This window comes from Prosopis cineraria, unplaced genomic scaffold (genome assembly GCF_029017545.1).
Source record: "Prosopis cineraria cultivar Desert tree isolate PC_DT_omini unplaced genomic scaffold, ASM2901754v1 PC5, whole genome shotgun sequence".
Taxonomy (NCBI): Eukaryota; Viridiplantae; Streptophyta; class Magnoliopsida; order Fabales; family Fabaceae; genus Prosopis; species Prosopis cineraria.
Window position 1 is genome coordinate 33833060 of NW_026555336.1, and position 14910 is coordinate 33847969.

Below are 14910 nucleotides of genomic sequence, written 5' to 3' on the forward strand. Positions count from 1 at the left end.
AAAATTTCTCAAGATGTTTAGGTCGAACATTCCTAATCTAGATTTCTTTCAATAAGGCACAATCTTAAAAAAACATGTAAAATATTTTCACATTCATAAGCACATCTAGAGCAATTAGCATCAACACACATACCTCAATTTCATTGCACTTCATTAATCAACAATCTATCTTGAATAGTTAACCACAGGAAGGACTTACACTAAAAAGGAACCTTCAATTTCTATAATTTTTTATACAATTGTGAAGGAATAATGTCATCATCATGACATAACTCATAAGGCGACTTGATGGTAAAGTACCTATTCTTTTTTGGTCTCCAATGGATAGAAGTTTGCCTATTAGGAAGAGTAAATTGCTAAAGGCCTGTTTCTAATAAATCCCAAGTCTTCTTAATACCATTCCAAATCCTTGACCTAGGTTGTTTCCTTTCAATTTTTGGTAACAAATCATCCCCATATTTATATTCGGTATATACAACTCTAGTCTAAAGAGATTCTTTTTTATGAATAAGCTCCCACCCTTTCTTTATCAAGAAAGTCTGATTTTGCATAGTAAGAGATTTGATACCCAAACCACCTTTATCCTTATTTTGGCAAACCTTATCCCAAGCCACTAAGTGAATCTTCCTTTTCTCCTAGGAAAACCCATATAAATGATCTAAAAAGCTTCTCCACTTCATCATAAATCATAGTGGGAAGCAAGGCTATTTGTATAGGATATTGGGGAATAGTAGACAACCCAGACTTGATCAAAGTATTCCGTCCCACTAAAGAAAGATTGGAAATCTTCCAATTATTAAGTCTACTCTTAACCGTATCCACCACATACCCATAAGTAGCCTTTTGTAACACATTTATGATGTACAAGGACCCTAAGATATTTTCTAAGGTCAGCTATACTAGAAAACCCCAGAAGGTCAGATAGTTGATTCCTCCTGGTATGAGACACATTAGCAAAGTAGAAGACTCGAGTCTTTGCTTGATTAACTTTTTGACCCGAAAACATACAAAACTAAGAAAGGCAATTCTTAATAACTTACACTTGCTCAATAAAAGCTTCCATAAAAATCACAAGATCGTTAGTAAAATATAGGTGTGACAAAGCAGGTCCCAATTTGGTAAGTCTAATTGGCTGCCAAGAACCCTTATGAATTTGATCCTGTATCATATAAGCCAACTTCTTAATACAAATCACAAAAAGATAAGGAGATATAGGATCACCTTATCGAAGCCCCCAAGTAGGCAAGAATTCCTCAATCCCGTGACCATTTCAAAGAATTTGCATACTGGAAGTGTCTAGGCATCTGTAAATAATATCAACCAATTCAATTGGCAATTTTAATTTGACTAGACAATCCCGAACAAAATCCTATTTAATACGATCATAAGCCTTTTCAAGATCTATCTTTATGGCCATAAAATGTCTCTTTCCTTTCATGTTCCTTATTAAGTGAATTACCTCTTATGTAACAATAATATTATCAAATCTCTCCCTTCCAGGCACGAAACTACATTAGTTAGGAGCAATGATAGAAGGCAAAATCCATATTATTCAATTAGATATCACTTTCATTATAATTTTATAAACCACATTGCACAAACTTTTAGGTCAAAAATCACAAATAGTTCTCAGGTTCTCTTTCTTAGGAATAAGCAGAATAAATGTACCATTAAGGTCCCTCATTAAAGAGGGATATCTAAAACTACTCTGCACCATAGAGATTATAGAAGTCTTAATTAATTTTCATAGGTTTTGGAAGAATAGAGCATTCATCCTATCTATACCAGAAGACTTCAGTGGCCTTGTATCAAATAAAGCTCTACAAATCTTCTCAACAACATTCTAGATAATCAGTTTATCTGAACATTACTAACCTCAAGAAAAGAATGAGAAGACTAAACAGAATGTCTTTGACCCCTATCATCCTTTAAAATGTTAGAGAAGAAGCTTTTAGCAATCTAAGTAATCCCTTCAGTTTCATATTCCTAACTACCATCTTCCTTCATAAGAGCTTCAATTATATTCACCTTTCTTCGAGCATTGGCTTTAGCATGAAAATATCTAGTATTTTTATCACTAGAAAAAACCAATCATACTTAGCTTTTTATGCCCAAAGGAGGCTTTCTTGCATAAGAATCTCCTCAAGATTAAGCCAAAGTCTGTGTTACAGCTCCTCTCTCGTAGGTGCATTAAAATAGGGCTGGTCCGTTTTAGAAAGACCTTCAAGCCTATGAATCAATAACTTTTTCTTTTTTTAGATGCCCAAAAACTTCATCCTTCCATTTCATAACAACCTCAATAAAAGAACTTGTATTGTCATTCTAGTTAGCATGATTATTACAGTTCTCATGTACCAATTAATCAAACTCATTATGAAGGACCTAAGAAGCAAGAAATCTAAATAGCTTAGGTCGTGAAGGATATGAGATAGCATCTTCATACATCCTCAAAATAATAAGCTTGTGATCAAATTTGCAATATGGTAAACTGAAAATAGATGCATTTGAAAATCTATAGCTACTGTCCTCATTCATGAGTACACAATCAATTACCCTTACACCTAGTTCTATGCCAAGTAAACAACGACCCTTTATACTCCATATCAATTAACTCCAACTCATCTACTAACAAGCAAAAATTTCGATCAGCAATAGCAGGATTTTAAGATAGAGATCGCCTTTCATAGCTAGACAAAGTACAATTAAAGTCCCCTCCTATGAACCAGGGGCTATTAATGTTTAGGTTAATATACCTTTGTTCATTCCAAAGAAGATTTCTGTTAACTACATTCAAGCTTGCATATATAGCCATGCCATAGCAGCTCATACTGCTCCTCTTGACCTTGAAACGAATATATTGAGCATGATTATTAAGAATCTCAACTTTTCACTCTAAATCATCCTACAAGAGCTAAAGACCTCCACTATATCCTCTTACATCAACAATGTAAAAATTTTAAAAAACAAGAGACTTGGCAATATTATAAGCATTCAGACTACTAGAATGAGTCTCTACTATAGCCAAAAAGTTCCACCTTATATCTACACTTCAATTCGTTACCCAGTATCTCTAGAATTCTAAAGCATAAAATTTATTAAAAAAACAAATTAAGAAGAATGCGCTTGCAAGCCCGATCTAATACCTTTACAAAAGTGTGATATCCATTTTAATCACGGCATCCAGCTCTTGAGGAATTAACCTAGCACTAGCTGTTAGCTGATTCACGGTATAGTACCCACTTGCATCTTGGCCCATGTCATTCATATACCCAACAGCATTCAATTCCAAACAACCTGGCCTATTAGCCTTTTGAGGAGTGGCCCCACCAGACGTGCCTTTACCATTATTTCTAAAAATAGAAAATAAGTTTGGACAGACAAAATTGGGCTCATTTCGGCTTATACCAGGTGCTATATTTTCTTTAGTTTTTCCTTTAACCTTCAAAGGGGCTTTTCTCTTTCCCTCCATCGGGATCTACTCTAATTTCTTATTTAAGATTTCCTTGCCAAATTGACACTACTCCTCATATTTCTTTCCTTGCATAGTAGCGTATTTATTATTTGCTTTACCTCCTTACTCTCCAAATCCCCATTTTCTTGGCATAACATAAGACTTCTTCATCTCCTTCCCCTTAATCAAAGTATTTGCAGCTCCCTTTGGCTTTAATTTCAGCATCTTGAAAAAATCGCATTTAACAATTACGTCAGGACTGTGTTTTCCACAAGCTAATGTCTTCGATGTACCTTCACCATTCTAACCCACTGCAGGAGTTACTTCTGTCTCTCCTGGCTTCTTTGACATATTCTCTACCATATTTTGACCATCCCTTGATTGTATAACCTTAATAAACTTAGATATTTACTGTTTCTCTTCAACTAAACTTATATTCTTCCCATTTTCTTGCTTATAAACTTGAGCTCTCTCGGGACAAGCATTCATATGATGCTTAAATTGGCTATAACCAAGCAGAAGAGATGAAGACCTTCGTAAGCAATTTTATACTCTTCAGTGTACACAGTGAAATTGGGCATAAGAAGTTTGCTTAAGTCGAGTTCAACATATATTCTAGCAAAGGCACCCTTATCAAAAATAGAAGTAGATTGATCAACCTTTAAAGTAGTACCAACCTTATCCCCTATCATCCTAAAAAATTATATATTATATAATTCAACATGCAAATCTAAGACATGAATCTAAGCAGCTATCTTTCTTTAGTAGAAAAGGAGACAATGAAGTATCTATTACTTAGTGGTGTAATACGCATAGGCTCCTTGATCTGCCACATTCTTGTCAACCTATGTCTTAAAAACCTTAATAGGATATTATGTCCCAATAGTTTCGCAATAAGGGAATTTAACTAGGGCTTACTCCAGGCAAGATAGGCTTGTTCAAGAATCTTCAACTCTAGGCTCATCATGGAACCCTAATCATCAGTCAAATCCTCCTCCTCTAATTCTTCCTTACTCCTCTTCCCTTCTGCTCTCTTATTAGCCTCTTGCACCCTTAACTTTTCAAGATAACTCTTCCAACCATGCATAATATTATCAGACTTATCATTAGAAGAAAGAAATCTTACAGAATTCAGACTCAGTAAAGAATCTCTACAAGATATCTTCTTCTAAGTTCAAGTCATCATCAACTATATCCTCCTTCCCACTTTTACATGTTATATTAGTACTCGTATTGGAAAAAACAAAGTTGCCCTTTCTTTCATTGATTCCACCTCCAGGATTATCGCCCTTCCCTTTACCACCCGTTACCTCTGTTGATCACCAATCACTCTCTCTTTTTCTTACTCATGTCTTCACTACATTGGTAGTCCTTTTTAATTGCTTTATTTCTAATGGGGATCAAATAATTTTTAAATCATATTGGATTAAATTAAAATTAAATTTAAAAAAATTAAAATGCTCTTCAATTATTTTTCTTAAAAAAAAATTTCTCATCCACTTGAGGTCCTATGCTAGCTAGCTTGGGTGGAATAATTTTTTTAAAAATAATGGAGTTCTTGTCTTGATCATGGATTACACCGTGCATCAGGGGCGTTCAACTTGTACCTATTCTGATTGACCCGATTCTATCCCAATCATATCGAGACAAGATTTTATGGGATGGAATGAGAAAGGAGTTAAGGATGGGACATGAGATTACCCTTAGGACGTCCTGTCCTATCCCGAATATTATATATGCATATATATTATTATTTTTTAGTTTGAAAATATACATCAATTATATCAATTACAAAAATCTTATTTAAAACTAAGTTTTTATTATTAATAATTTTAATGATACCGAGTAAGCAGTACATAGTAATATATTTCTTTGTAATATAATAAATATATTAATATAATTTATTCTTATATCTATCTATTTAATAACTTTTGTTTATATTGCATTTTTTTCTCTATTTTTAAAAGAGTAATTAGTTTAGCATATTTTAATTAAAGAAAAAAAATAATGACTTGATATTGTGCCTGACTTATCTTTTATTATTGCTCTTATAGTTTAAATATTACTTATAATTGCTATTATAATGTGTTATATACTTGCAGTTGTAATTAATGTAATTCAATAATTAATTTTAAATTATTGTGATGACGTGTTGTTTTAATTTTAAACTTAATAAATTATATGATTTAAAATTTTAATAAATATTATTATCTAGACCTTTCTTTCATATTATTTAATTTATTAGGATAGCGAAATGTCTTGATTCTATTCCAATTCCTACAAAATGCATGATAAAAATTCAATCTTATTTTTTCAAAATAAAACATGAGATAAAGATGTTTCGATTTTATTCCATATCATGAACACCCTTTTCTGTAGCAAAATCACCATCCCGATAGCCTTTTTGTCTTGACCGTCGATTGCGCCGTGTAGCGAAATAGGCTTAGATGTTTTCCTACTCTTTTAATCACAAAGTGATGCCAAAGTTTGTGCGCCAATGATTGTCACTTTCATATTAACTTTTGATTTTCATTTGAAAATGTTTTTGAGAAGTGATTTCAATTACCTTAAAATTTTATGAAATATATAAAATATTTTTAATTTTTAAATTTTATATATTTATAATTTAAAAAATAATAATTTAATATTAAACTCATACTTAAATTGTTATTTTTTTATCAAATTATTATTTTCTTTTGTCAAATTATAATTTCACAAGATTTGAAATTTAGAAGTATTTTTTGCATTTTATAAAACCTCTTGATATTAAAATCCTTATAAGAGATCTTAGAGTAATTTTTTCTTTCTATTTTGAAGATTTTATAAAGATAAATATAATATATATAAAAATTAACTAGCATTTACTACCCCGTGCGATGCACGGGAAGCAAATAATAAGCCAAACATTATTGTAAAAATACTTTCATAAAAGATAATGTCTTCAACGACAAGCAACAATGAAAATTCAAATGGCAAAATGATAAACAATTGTATAATACATACATTATAAATCCATAGCTTTTGGAAACATGATAAGGTCTAATCTCCCAAGTTTTTAAAGCTTTCTGTATACACCACATTTTTTGTTGTTGTTGATCCAACCTTTTCTTCATCATGTAATAAAATCTTGAGTCCATCAATGCTTTTTACCCTTGACAATGCCACATATAATTGTCCATGAGTGAAAACTGGTTTAGTTAGGTAAAACCCAACATGACGCAATGATTGACCTTGGGATTTATTTATAGTCATTGCAAATGATAGAATCACTGGGAATTGTCTTCGTCGCATGCGAAATGGCTATCTACTTTCTGATGGATTCATGTCCATCCTATAAATTAAAACTTTTTGATGTTGCCTTGAACCATTCAATGTTATGCCCTCAATAACATTTTTCCCTAGCCGAGTAATGCGCAACCGTGTACCATTGCATAGACTAGACGCTTGGTCAATATTCCTCAATAGCATTATAGGTGCTCCAACCTTCAAAGAAAGAATATGTGGTGGTAATCCAGAGCAATTAATTGTGTTGAGAAACTCAGTTGTATACAAATCATCAAATGAATCGTTGTCTTCTGTAGACTTGCATACAGAGTCAGAACTAAAATATTCCATTGCTTCACCAGGTAGCAACGAACACATATAGTTATTAACTTCACTCACACTTTCAATAGTTGGAGCTAAAATTGCTCTATCGTTAAAGTATGCTATGTCTTCAAAATTGATAAGTAAATTTGGATAAGTGGAAGACACGATGGCATTCATAGGATCTTTTGAATTACAGATAAGCAAATTGTGAGGAATATCAATATTTGTTGTACCATCATGTGGTTGTCCCAGTTTCCCATCACCTACGTCTAACAACCACTTGCTAAATTTTTCCAAAGCATTGCTATCGGTATTCATAGAAGATGATGATAACCGCATATTCCTTGTTAGTTTATATATTTTGCAATGATCCCATAAAGGTGAAGAACTAATACATGCATTAACAATGGTTGCTCTTGTTCCTTTAGGTATGACAGGAAGTATTTGACGGAAATCGCCACCCATAAGAATACACTTTCCACCAAAAGTATCATTTGAATGCATAATATCCTTTAATGTCCTATCAAAAGCTTCTATGCAATACCGTTGAACCATTAGTGCCTCATCCCAAATAATCAATCTAGTGCATTGAATTAAACGTGCCAAGGGAGAGTTTTGTTTAATACAACAAACAGAATCCTCTGTTATTTGGATAGGAATGGCAAACCTGGAATGCGCTGTCCTTCCAGAAGGCAATAAAGTAGCAGCAATGCCACTTGATGCAACAGTTAGGACAATCTCTCCTTTCGCACGAAGTGATGAAGACAAAGCATTCCATAAGAAAGTCTTTCCAGTTCCCCCGTAACCATAGACAAAGAAAAAACCACCATAGGGGGAGTAAACTGATGACATGACATTGTCAAAGACATGTTTTTGCTCAGAGTTAAGAGATTTTACCAACTTTGTAGCTTCTATACCCAAGGCTTGACGATCATAGTTTAATTCCTGTAGCATTAGATGATTTGTGACATCAAAGTTTGATGTTGCTACTGGCAATGGAAGTGACGAAAAATCTTGCAATGACTTGCCATTACTATGAAGAAATGAATCAATCTCACGAAGTGCAGCTTCTTCCTTTGCAACCAGTGGCACATTAATATCTACAATAATTAATAAGGTCAATTATAAGCATTAACTTATGTTGACAATGCAAATAATAAAAGATTATTTAGATTTGCAATTTACCTGACAAGGTTGGATCATTTCGTGGGATGTATAATAAATCTTCAGACAATATCTCAGAAGTATTACTCCATACAAAATCCGGCCGACTCAAGCATGAGCAAAGTAGCATAGTGACAAACATCCTTCTCAACTGAACTCCCGAAGCCCAAACTGAAGCCTCCCTAATTGCATTGATGTACTCCCTATCATCATCCAATAAACCTAGTGCAAAGCAAGCATCTTTGAAGGTTGGATATATAACACCATTAACCGTCTTAATATCATCAAATGAAGTAGGGCCCTTGACTTTTGTCAATAGTATTCTAAGGAAGTAAAGTTCTCCTGATGATGGTGACACGTGAGTTATTCTACCTACTGCAAAACCTCTTTTTCTTTCTTTCCAAGCTCTTTTATTCCTTTCATAGACATAATGATGTGGGAATTCAGAATATGTAAGAGTTTTGGCAAGATCTTGGTTACCATTCATTTCCATCCAAGCTAAAAATTGTGATTCACATACTCTTGGCTTATCTAACAACTCTGCCACGTCGTCTGTATTTGAGTAAACTATAGGTTGCTGATTTGGTAAATGAAAACTTAGTCTTTCAACAGAAGGATGTCTGTGGTGGATGTCAAATCCAAATATACGCCAGGATCCCTCACAAGCAGAAATATATCTACAGTTATAATACTGCTGAATCTCGTCATTGTTGTCATATATTGTTGCCACCACTCTATCATTTCCTTTGCTGATGTACTTAAATAAGTACTTGATAGAAGTGGAATGATTGCATTTCTCAACATTGATATGAGCTTGAAACATGGTAAGAAGGACAGAGTTATATGGGACAACAAATCTATTGTCTAAATGAATACCCTTTACTTCAATATCTCTCCCATCATTTCTTCTTTTATATGTAGGGTATCCATCTTCATCAATCACTGTTTGGTTGTTGAATTTTTTAGGGAAATATTTACTGCATTTCTTATCCTTCATGCACGGTGACTTGGGATTGCTTGTACCACATGGACCATGCATCATAAATCTCTTGACCAAATCATACAATTTTGGCGAGGTATGCTTATCTGGGATTTCTGCAAAGATTACCCTGTCGACACCATCCGAGTCATTGATTTTATCATGCTTGTCAAGGAACAAAAGTATATGGGCATGAGGTAAACCCCTCTTCTGAAATTCAATAGTATATACCTCTGTATATAAAGAAGATATAATAAGAAGAAGTCCAAACATAAAGAGATTAAAAGCTAGAAAAAATGGAGGTAATAATTTAAAAATGAAAGTAATAAATTATAAGAAAAAATATACATTTGAATAGTCATGGAATTTTACCTGCACGTATAGTTCCAAAAATTTTCTTTTCTTTAATTGTCTCTTCATTGGTATTCGACCCGGTATATTACTCCAGCACACTCATTGGTATATTATAAATAGGTGATACCTCCAGCACACTCATTTAAAGTTAAAAATATCTCTTCATTGGTATTCGACCCGGTATATTACTTTTACATAATAGGTAAAAAGATGAATTGCCCCCCTTAAAAAGGTAAACCGAAATGAATAGCTGATGTTTTATTATTTTCCCAACTAATATCTTTGACTATAAATATGCCAAACCTCCAACATGCTCATTTGAAGATTCATAACACATGCTATATCAAAACAACTGATTATGAGCCATTACGTTTGTTTCTTAGAGCATGAGTTGAATGCACTCATTCAAGGATGGAGAGATTGCGGGATAACATGTATACGAGTGTGCTGTGGACCCATTATAGTGACGGACGAAGTGCAAGTGAGCTCAAGAACTACCTACTTTGAAGATTATATTTATGTAATGGGTATCATCCTAGTAGGTTAATGGAAAAACAGACTATGTAGTGTGAGTTTTGATGATTAGGGTAATAGTGAGTATGACATGTAATTGGAGTTATCTTGATTATATCGCACATTTAGTGGATATGTAAGGTAATTATCACATCTTTATATAAAAAAATGAGATGAATAAGTGCAATACATTAAAGCCCATGAGTTAAATATAAAAAACAACCAAGCAATAGAGAAATTATGACTAACATGCATGGTGAAACATTTAAATACTCGAGATACACATAAAGGACAAGACATTGTATAACTAAAAACTGAGAGAACTTGAATGCATTATTTATTTCATAATATAAATTTAAACAGAAGATTGAAGTCAATGAATTGTCATTAAGAATGAGCAATGATATGACATGGGGATACTTCTGAACTTGTAAACACGCGTTAAATTATACAATAGGTTTGGAAATAAAAAGTTTATGATGAGTTGATACTTTTAACAAAAGCATGTTGCAATAGCCATTTATATGGCATCATACCTGGTAAACATTGCCCTTTCCACATGATGAAAAAAACATACTGAGCAGAGAATTATTGACTTTGACTGCCAAATATGTCATCCTGAATAATTTGCAATAGTATAATAAGATACAATAAAAAAATAATTGTCAACAAAATCCACATTGCATTTATAGAAACTATAATGTGGATCAAACCTTGTCATATAGAAGAAGTATAAGAATACATTGATCTTGGAGATTGTACGTGCTAAACACAACACACACATAACTTTTTGGAATCTGTAACACATTGGACTTGGCAGTCACATAAGGAAGAAGGAGCAATCTAGTATAAGAAGATATACATGCAAAAATATGACCTTATAAAATTTGTGATTATTATGCAATTATACAAATTATAAATTTATAATAAGAAAGATAATGCCATTGGAATCTTTATTAGGTGAATGACTTCAAGTTGAAAGATTTAGGAGTGTAATAATTACTGTGTTCTTCATACACTACAAGTTAAAAGTAAACAATTACATATCATTACATATAACTACTAAAAATTACCTGGAATAACCCCATTAAACTGTTCATCACCATCTACTTTCTAAGTAATGAAAAGATTTTTGGCACCTAAACTTTCAAACTTAATGTTACACTAAAACGTGTTATCTAACACTGATATAATCCGTGTTAGATAATACTATGTATTTGGAACTTGTATAAGCAAACATCGACGTAATGATATAAAACAACTACAAACAGAATTATAAACTTGCAAAAACTACCATTATTATACAATAACTGTATGATTTAATTATCAATATAATAATAATAATAATAATTTAAGTCCACCAATATAGGACGAATCCCTTATGAAAAAAACAATAATGATTGTTTAATTAGAGTTCTTGTGAGGTTTATGTTAGTGTTAAAGGACAAAATTAAAACATAACATGTGTCAACCAATTTCGTTCATTTATCAATGAACTCAATAAAAGTACATTATTTATAAAAGACATAATACATTGATCTTAAGAAAAGACTATAAGTACTCTGATCTTCATACACAAAGATATAAAAGTTAAAAATGTCATAGGATTACAAAACATCTCTACCAACAACCTACAATGGTCTTGGATCCCCAAAGCCATCTGTTAACATTTATAAGCTGCTGCCAGCAAGGTCAGCATGTCCAGGGTTGGTGTACCAGCGGACTTTGGCAACATTTTTGAACTCCTGAAGGAAATCTCTGCCTGGGATAAATATTAAATACTCATAGTAAACATATTTAAGGTGATTTGTATAAGACACATGTGGGTATATCAATAATTAAAGGAAAATACGTGTATTGTTATTAGTACATGTATCCATGAAGGGAAAACACACAAACAGTCTGGTCCTTATTCTTTTAATTCATTTTAGGAATTTACACATGCAAACGATGTCCAAATAGAAGAAGTGCAGGAACGAAGAAGCATATGTGGAATCTCTTTTTTAAAAAGCAGGTGACATTATCTTTAAAATTTAGAATGGATGCATAAAGAAGGCACAACATATATTTAAAAGTTGACCATGATTGTAAAAGAGATATTTGGAACGAATATGATAAAGCATTAGATGTTCTATATTTAAAAAGATAGTACAAATTACCAGGCAGTTTAAAAATAACAGCATACTTATATGACTGATATGTTGTCCAAGCATCCACAGCAGAATCTCCTTTTAAAAGACAATTCATCATGTCTCGACTTTGTGAGCCATGAAAAGAAATATAAATCAATATTGGAAATTAAAGGAAATAAGCAAGTATTTTGGTTAAGCAAAGAAAAAGACTTATAACTTTTAATAACAATTTTTTAAAAAGATATTGTATCATGATATACCAAAAAATAAGGACAGCAAAATGTTATAATAAGTAATTTATCATGTTATCATATTTATGCACAAATATGGTAGCTGACAATACATCTATTGAAGCATGAAACAGCGGGGGTATCATGAAATGGAAAAAGATTGTGTGTCTTGAGTATTTGGGCATCTTTCAGTGATAGGACGAAACATTTAAAAGAAGTTGACCATTGATTTTGAATAGATATTTAGAATGGATATGATAGAGCAATGGATGTTGTATATAGTAAAGAAGAGTGAGTTTTAACCTTTTTCTGTACAAACACGTAAAGGATATGAATAAAGACATTGAGGAGTGTAAAAATAAAATATTCACACATTCCAAAGATATCAGTGGCAATACATGATTACTTTAGAAACTGGCAATACATGTATTGAAGCATCATACAGCAAGGAAATATGAAAATAGAAGGTGGCCTGCTATTGGAAAGGCCAAAATAATGAAACTCTTTCTACACTAAAAGCTGCAATAAGAACAATGCAGATTAAGCTATTACAACAGGCAATGAAATGATAAGGAAAAGGGATGAAAAGTTATTTCACGATAGGTAGTGTAAAGTTAAGAACTACCTAGAGACGGCCAAACTTTTGTTTGATTCATCATTAAGATTCATGCATGGAAAGAACATCCAAGATAGCAAAATGTTATAATAAGTAATTTACTTTCCGCATACTATTTCAAGTATGTGGAGAAACCATTAAACATTAACTTGATCATGGTTTAAGAATAAAGTTTGAAAAAAACATGAAGTATAGAACCAAAATATTAAGTTATATCTTACTTTATGTCTGGCCAACTATTAACATTTCCATTGGAGTATCCTTAAGTGATAAAAAGGAAAGATAGAGTGTTGTAAGGCAAAGTTCAGGTTGCAATAGAGTATGAGTTAATATATGTTTCAAAAAAAAATCATAAGTATTGTCACCTATAAATCAAATACCATTAGGTTGATAGATCGTGCTCACTTCGGATAACCAAGATCGAGCTCATAGACTTCTTGGCCAACACAAGCATACATCTGATCTACTTTGATGAGTATATGCCAGGTTATCTTGGTTCGATCAAGATTGTTGAGTAGAACAAAATGATTTTTGTCTAATGCATTAACGTTATAGGCATCCATTCTGGGTTAGACAAAGGGAAAATAGAGAAGGATTAAATACAAAAAAATATATGGCCTTTGTATTAAAAAAAAAAGTGAGCAGATATCCTAATCAGGGGGTATGGTTAGATTGTGTTGAACTATAAGACCAGCAAATAAGGACAGAAATTGTTATAATAACTAAGTAAAAAAAACATGCAAATAAATCAAGAGAAAATACATCATATACCAGTAAATACATTAACTTCACCCAGCTTTCAGACTGCAAGATACAACCCTAGGACGAGTTCGAGAAGAAGATGGAACGGGCGACGGCCGAATAGAAAAACAATCTCAAGACAGCTTCAAGGCTTCCATCGAGTTAGGATAATCATGCAGGAGGCTCCCAAAAACTATTTTAGAGTGACATTTCTGACCGATTGAAAGAGAAGGGCACCGTAGGGTTGGTGGAAGCAGAGTAAATTAGGGAGAATCTTGCCAAGAGAGAGAAAGGGTAGTGAATGGAGACGTCAAAGTGAGCTGCACGATTCAAACAGTGGGTAGTGTCAAATACTCTCAAATATTGGAGATTTTCTTTACACAATGTATATTGGTATAATTCAATGGATAAAACTTTGCATCCTCACTTTATCGTACATATTGAGGTGACTTCACCCATAGCAAGTAAAACACCAAAAATGCCCATCAGCCCCTTTGCTTTTTTGTAAGCTGTGAAGGAAGACATATTTTAGCTCTCTTGGAAATGCCGTAAATACCCCCATTTTACTGTTCATAAGCATTAAGTTTTGGAACTGTTATATATTATATATTGATATTGATTATAGAGTCCACGTAAAGGTATTTTACTAAAATGAAATTATTATAACATTTGTTTCATTTTAATTTTGTGCTTCTCACTCTTAAAGTATTATTTTGATGCCTTAAGAATACATATTGTTTTTTTATGATTATGGCACTCCCTCATCCCCATGAGTGTCGCTTAGTTAAAATAAAAAATCTTTATAATTTAATCCTTGCTATATCTTTAACTTTCTTTTTTTTTATATTTAGAAAAATATAATTTTTAGTTCTTATATTTTGTTTGTATTTTGTTATAGGTCCTTGTATTTTTTTTTAATGTTATGAGTTCTTACACTTTTATTTTTTGATATTCTAAATCTTTAAATAAATAAAGTGTAGGGATCTTGGATGAGCATAAAATATCAAAAATAAAAGTATAGATATCCAAAATACAAAAAAAAAATGAACCTATAACAAAATATAAGTAAAGTGCAGGAATTAAAAATTATATTTTTCTTCATATTTATAGATATCTCTAAAGTCCAAACTTGTATGGAGCAT

General features: G+C 32.3%; 2 protein-coding genes across 2 annotated transcripts; both read right to left on the bottom strand.

Moving 5' to 3' along the window:
- Window positions 1-6751: 6751 nt before the first annotated feature.
- On the bottom strand, window positions 6752-7993 carry LOC129310855 (uncharacterized). The gene has a single exon (XM_054952762.1). The coding sequence runs from the start codon at window positions 7991-7993 to the stop codon at window positions 6752-6754; it is 1242 nt and encodes a 413-aa protein (XP_054808737.1).
- Window positions 7994-11719: 3726 nt separating this feature from the next.
- Window positions 11720-14136, bottom strand: LOC129310856 (uncharacterized). Its single transcript, XM_054952763.1, has 4 exons — window positions 13799-14136; window positions 13433-13591; window positions 12209-12306; window positions 11720-11811 (listed from the first exon to the last, which is right to left on the bottom strand). Exons 2-4 carry the CDS (start codon window positions 13588-13590, stop codon window positions 11720-11722), a joined length of 348 nt encoding a protein of 115 aa, XP_054808738.1. The 5' UTR covers window position 13591; window positions 13799-14136.
- Window positions 14137-14910: the final 774 nt, after the last annotated feature.

What these genes read in the sequence shown, in the direction of transcription:
- LOC129310856 (XM_054952763.1), bottom strand. Translation starts at nt 13,590, where the DNA reads ATGGATGCCTATAACGTTAATGCATTAGACAAAAATCATTTTGTTCTA. An exon ending in CTCGATCTTGGTTATCCGAA is followed by an intron (nt 12,307 to 13,432) that starts GTGAGCACGATC and finishes TGGCTCACAAAG; the next exon opens with TCGAGACATGATGAATTGTC. An exon ending in TGTTATTTTTAAACTGCCTG is followed by an intron (nt 11,812 to 12,208) that starts GTAATTTGTACT and finishes TATTTATCCCAG; the next exon opens with GCAGAGATTTCCTTCAGGAG.
- LOC129310855 (XM_054952762.1), bottom strand. Translation starts at nt 7,993, where the DNA reads ATGCTACAGGAATTAAACTATGATCGTCAAGCCTTGGGTATAGAAGCT.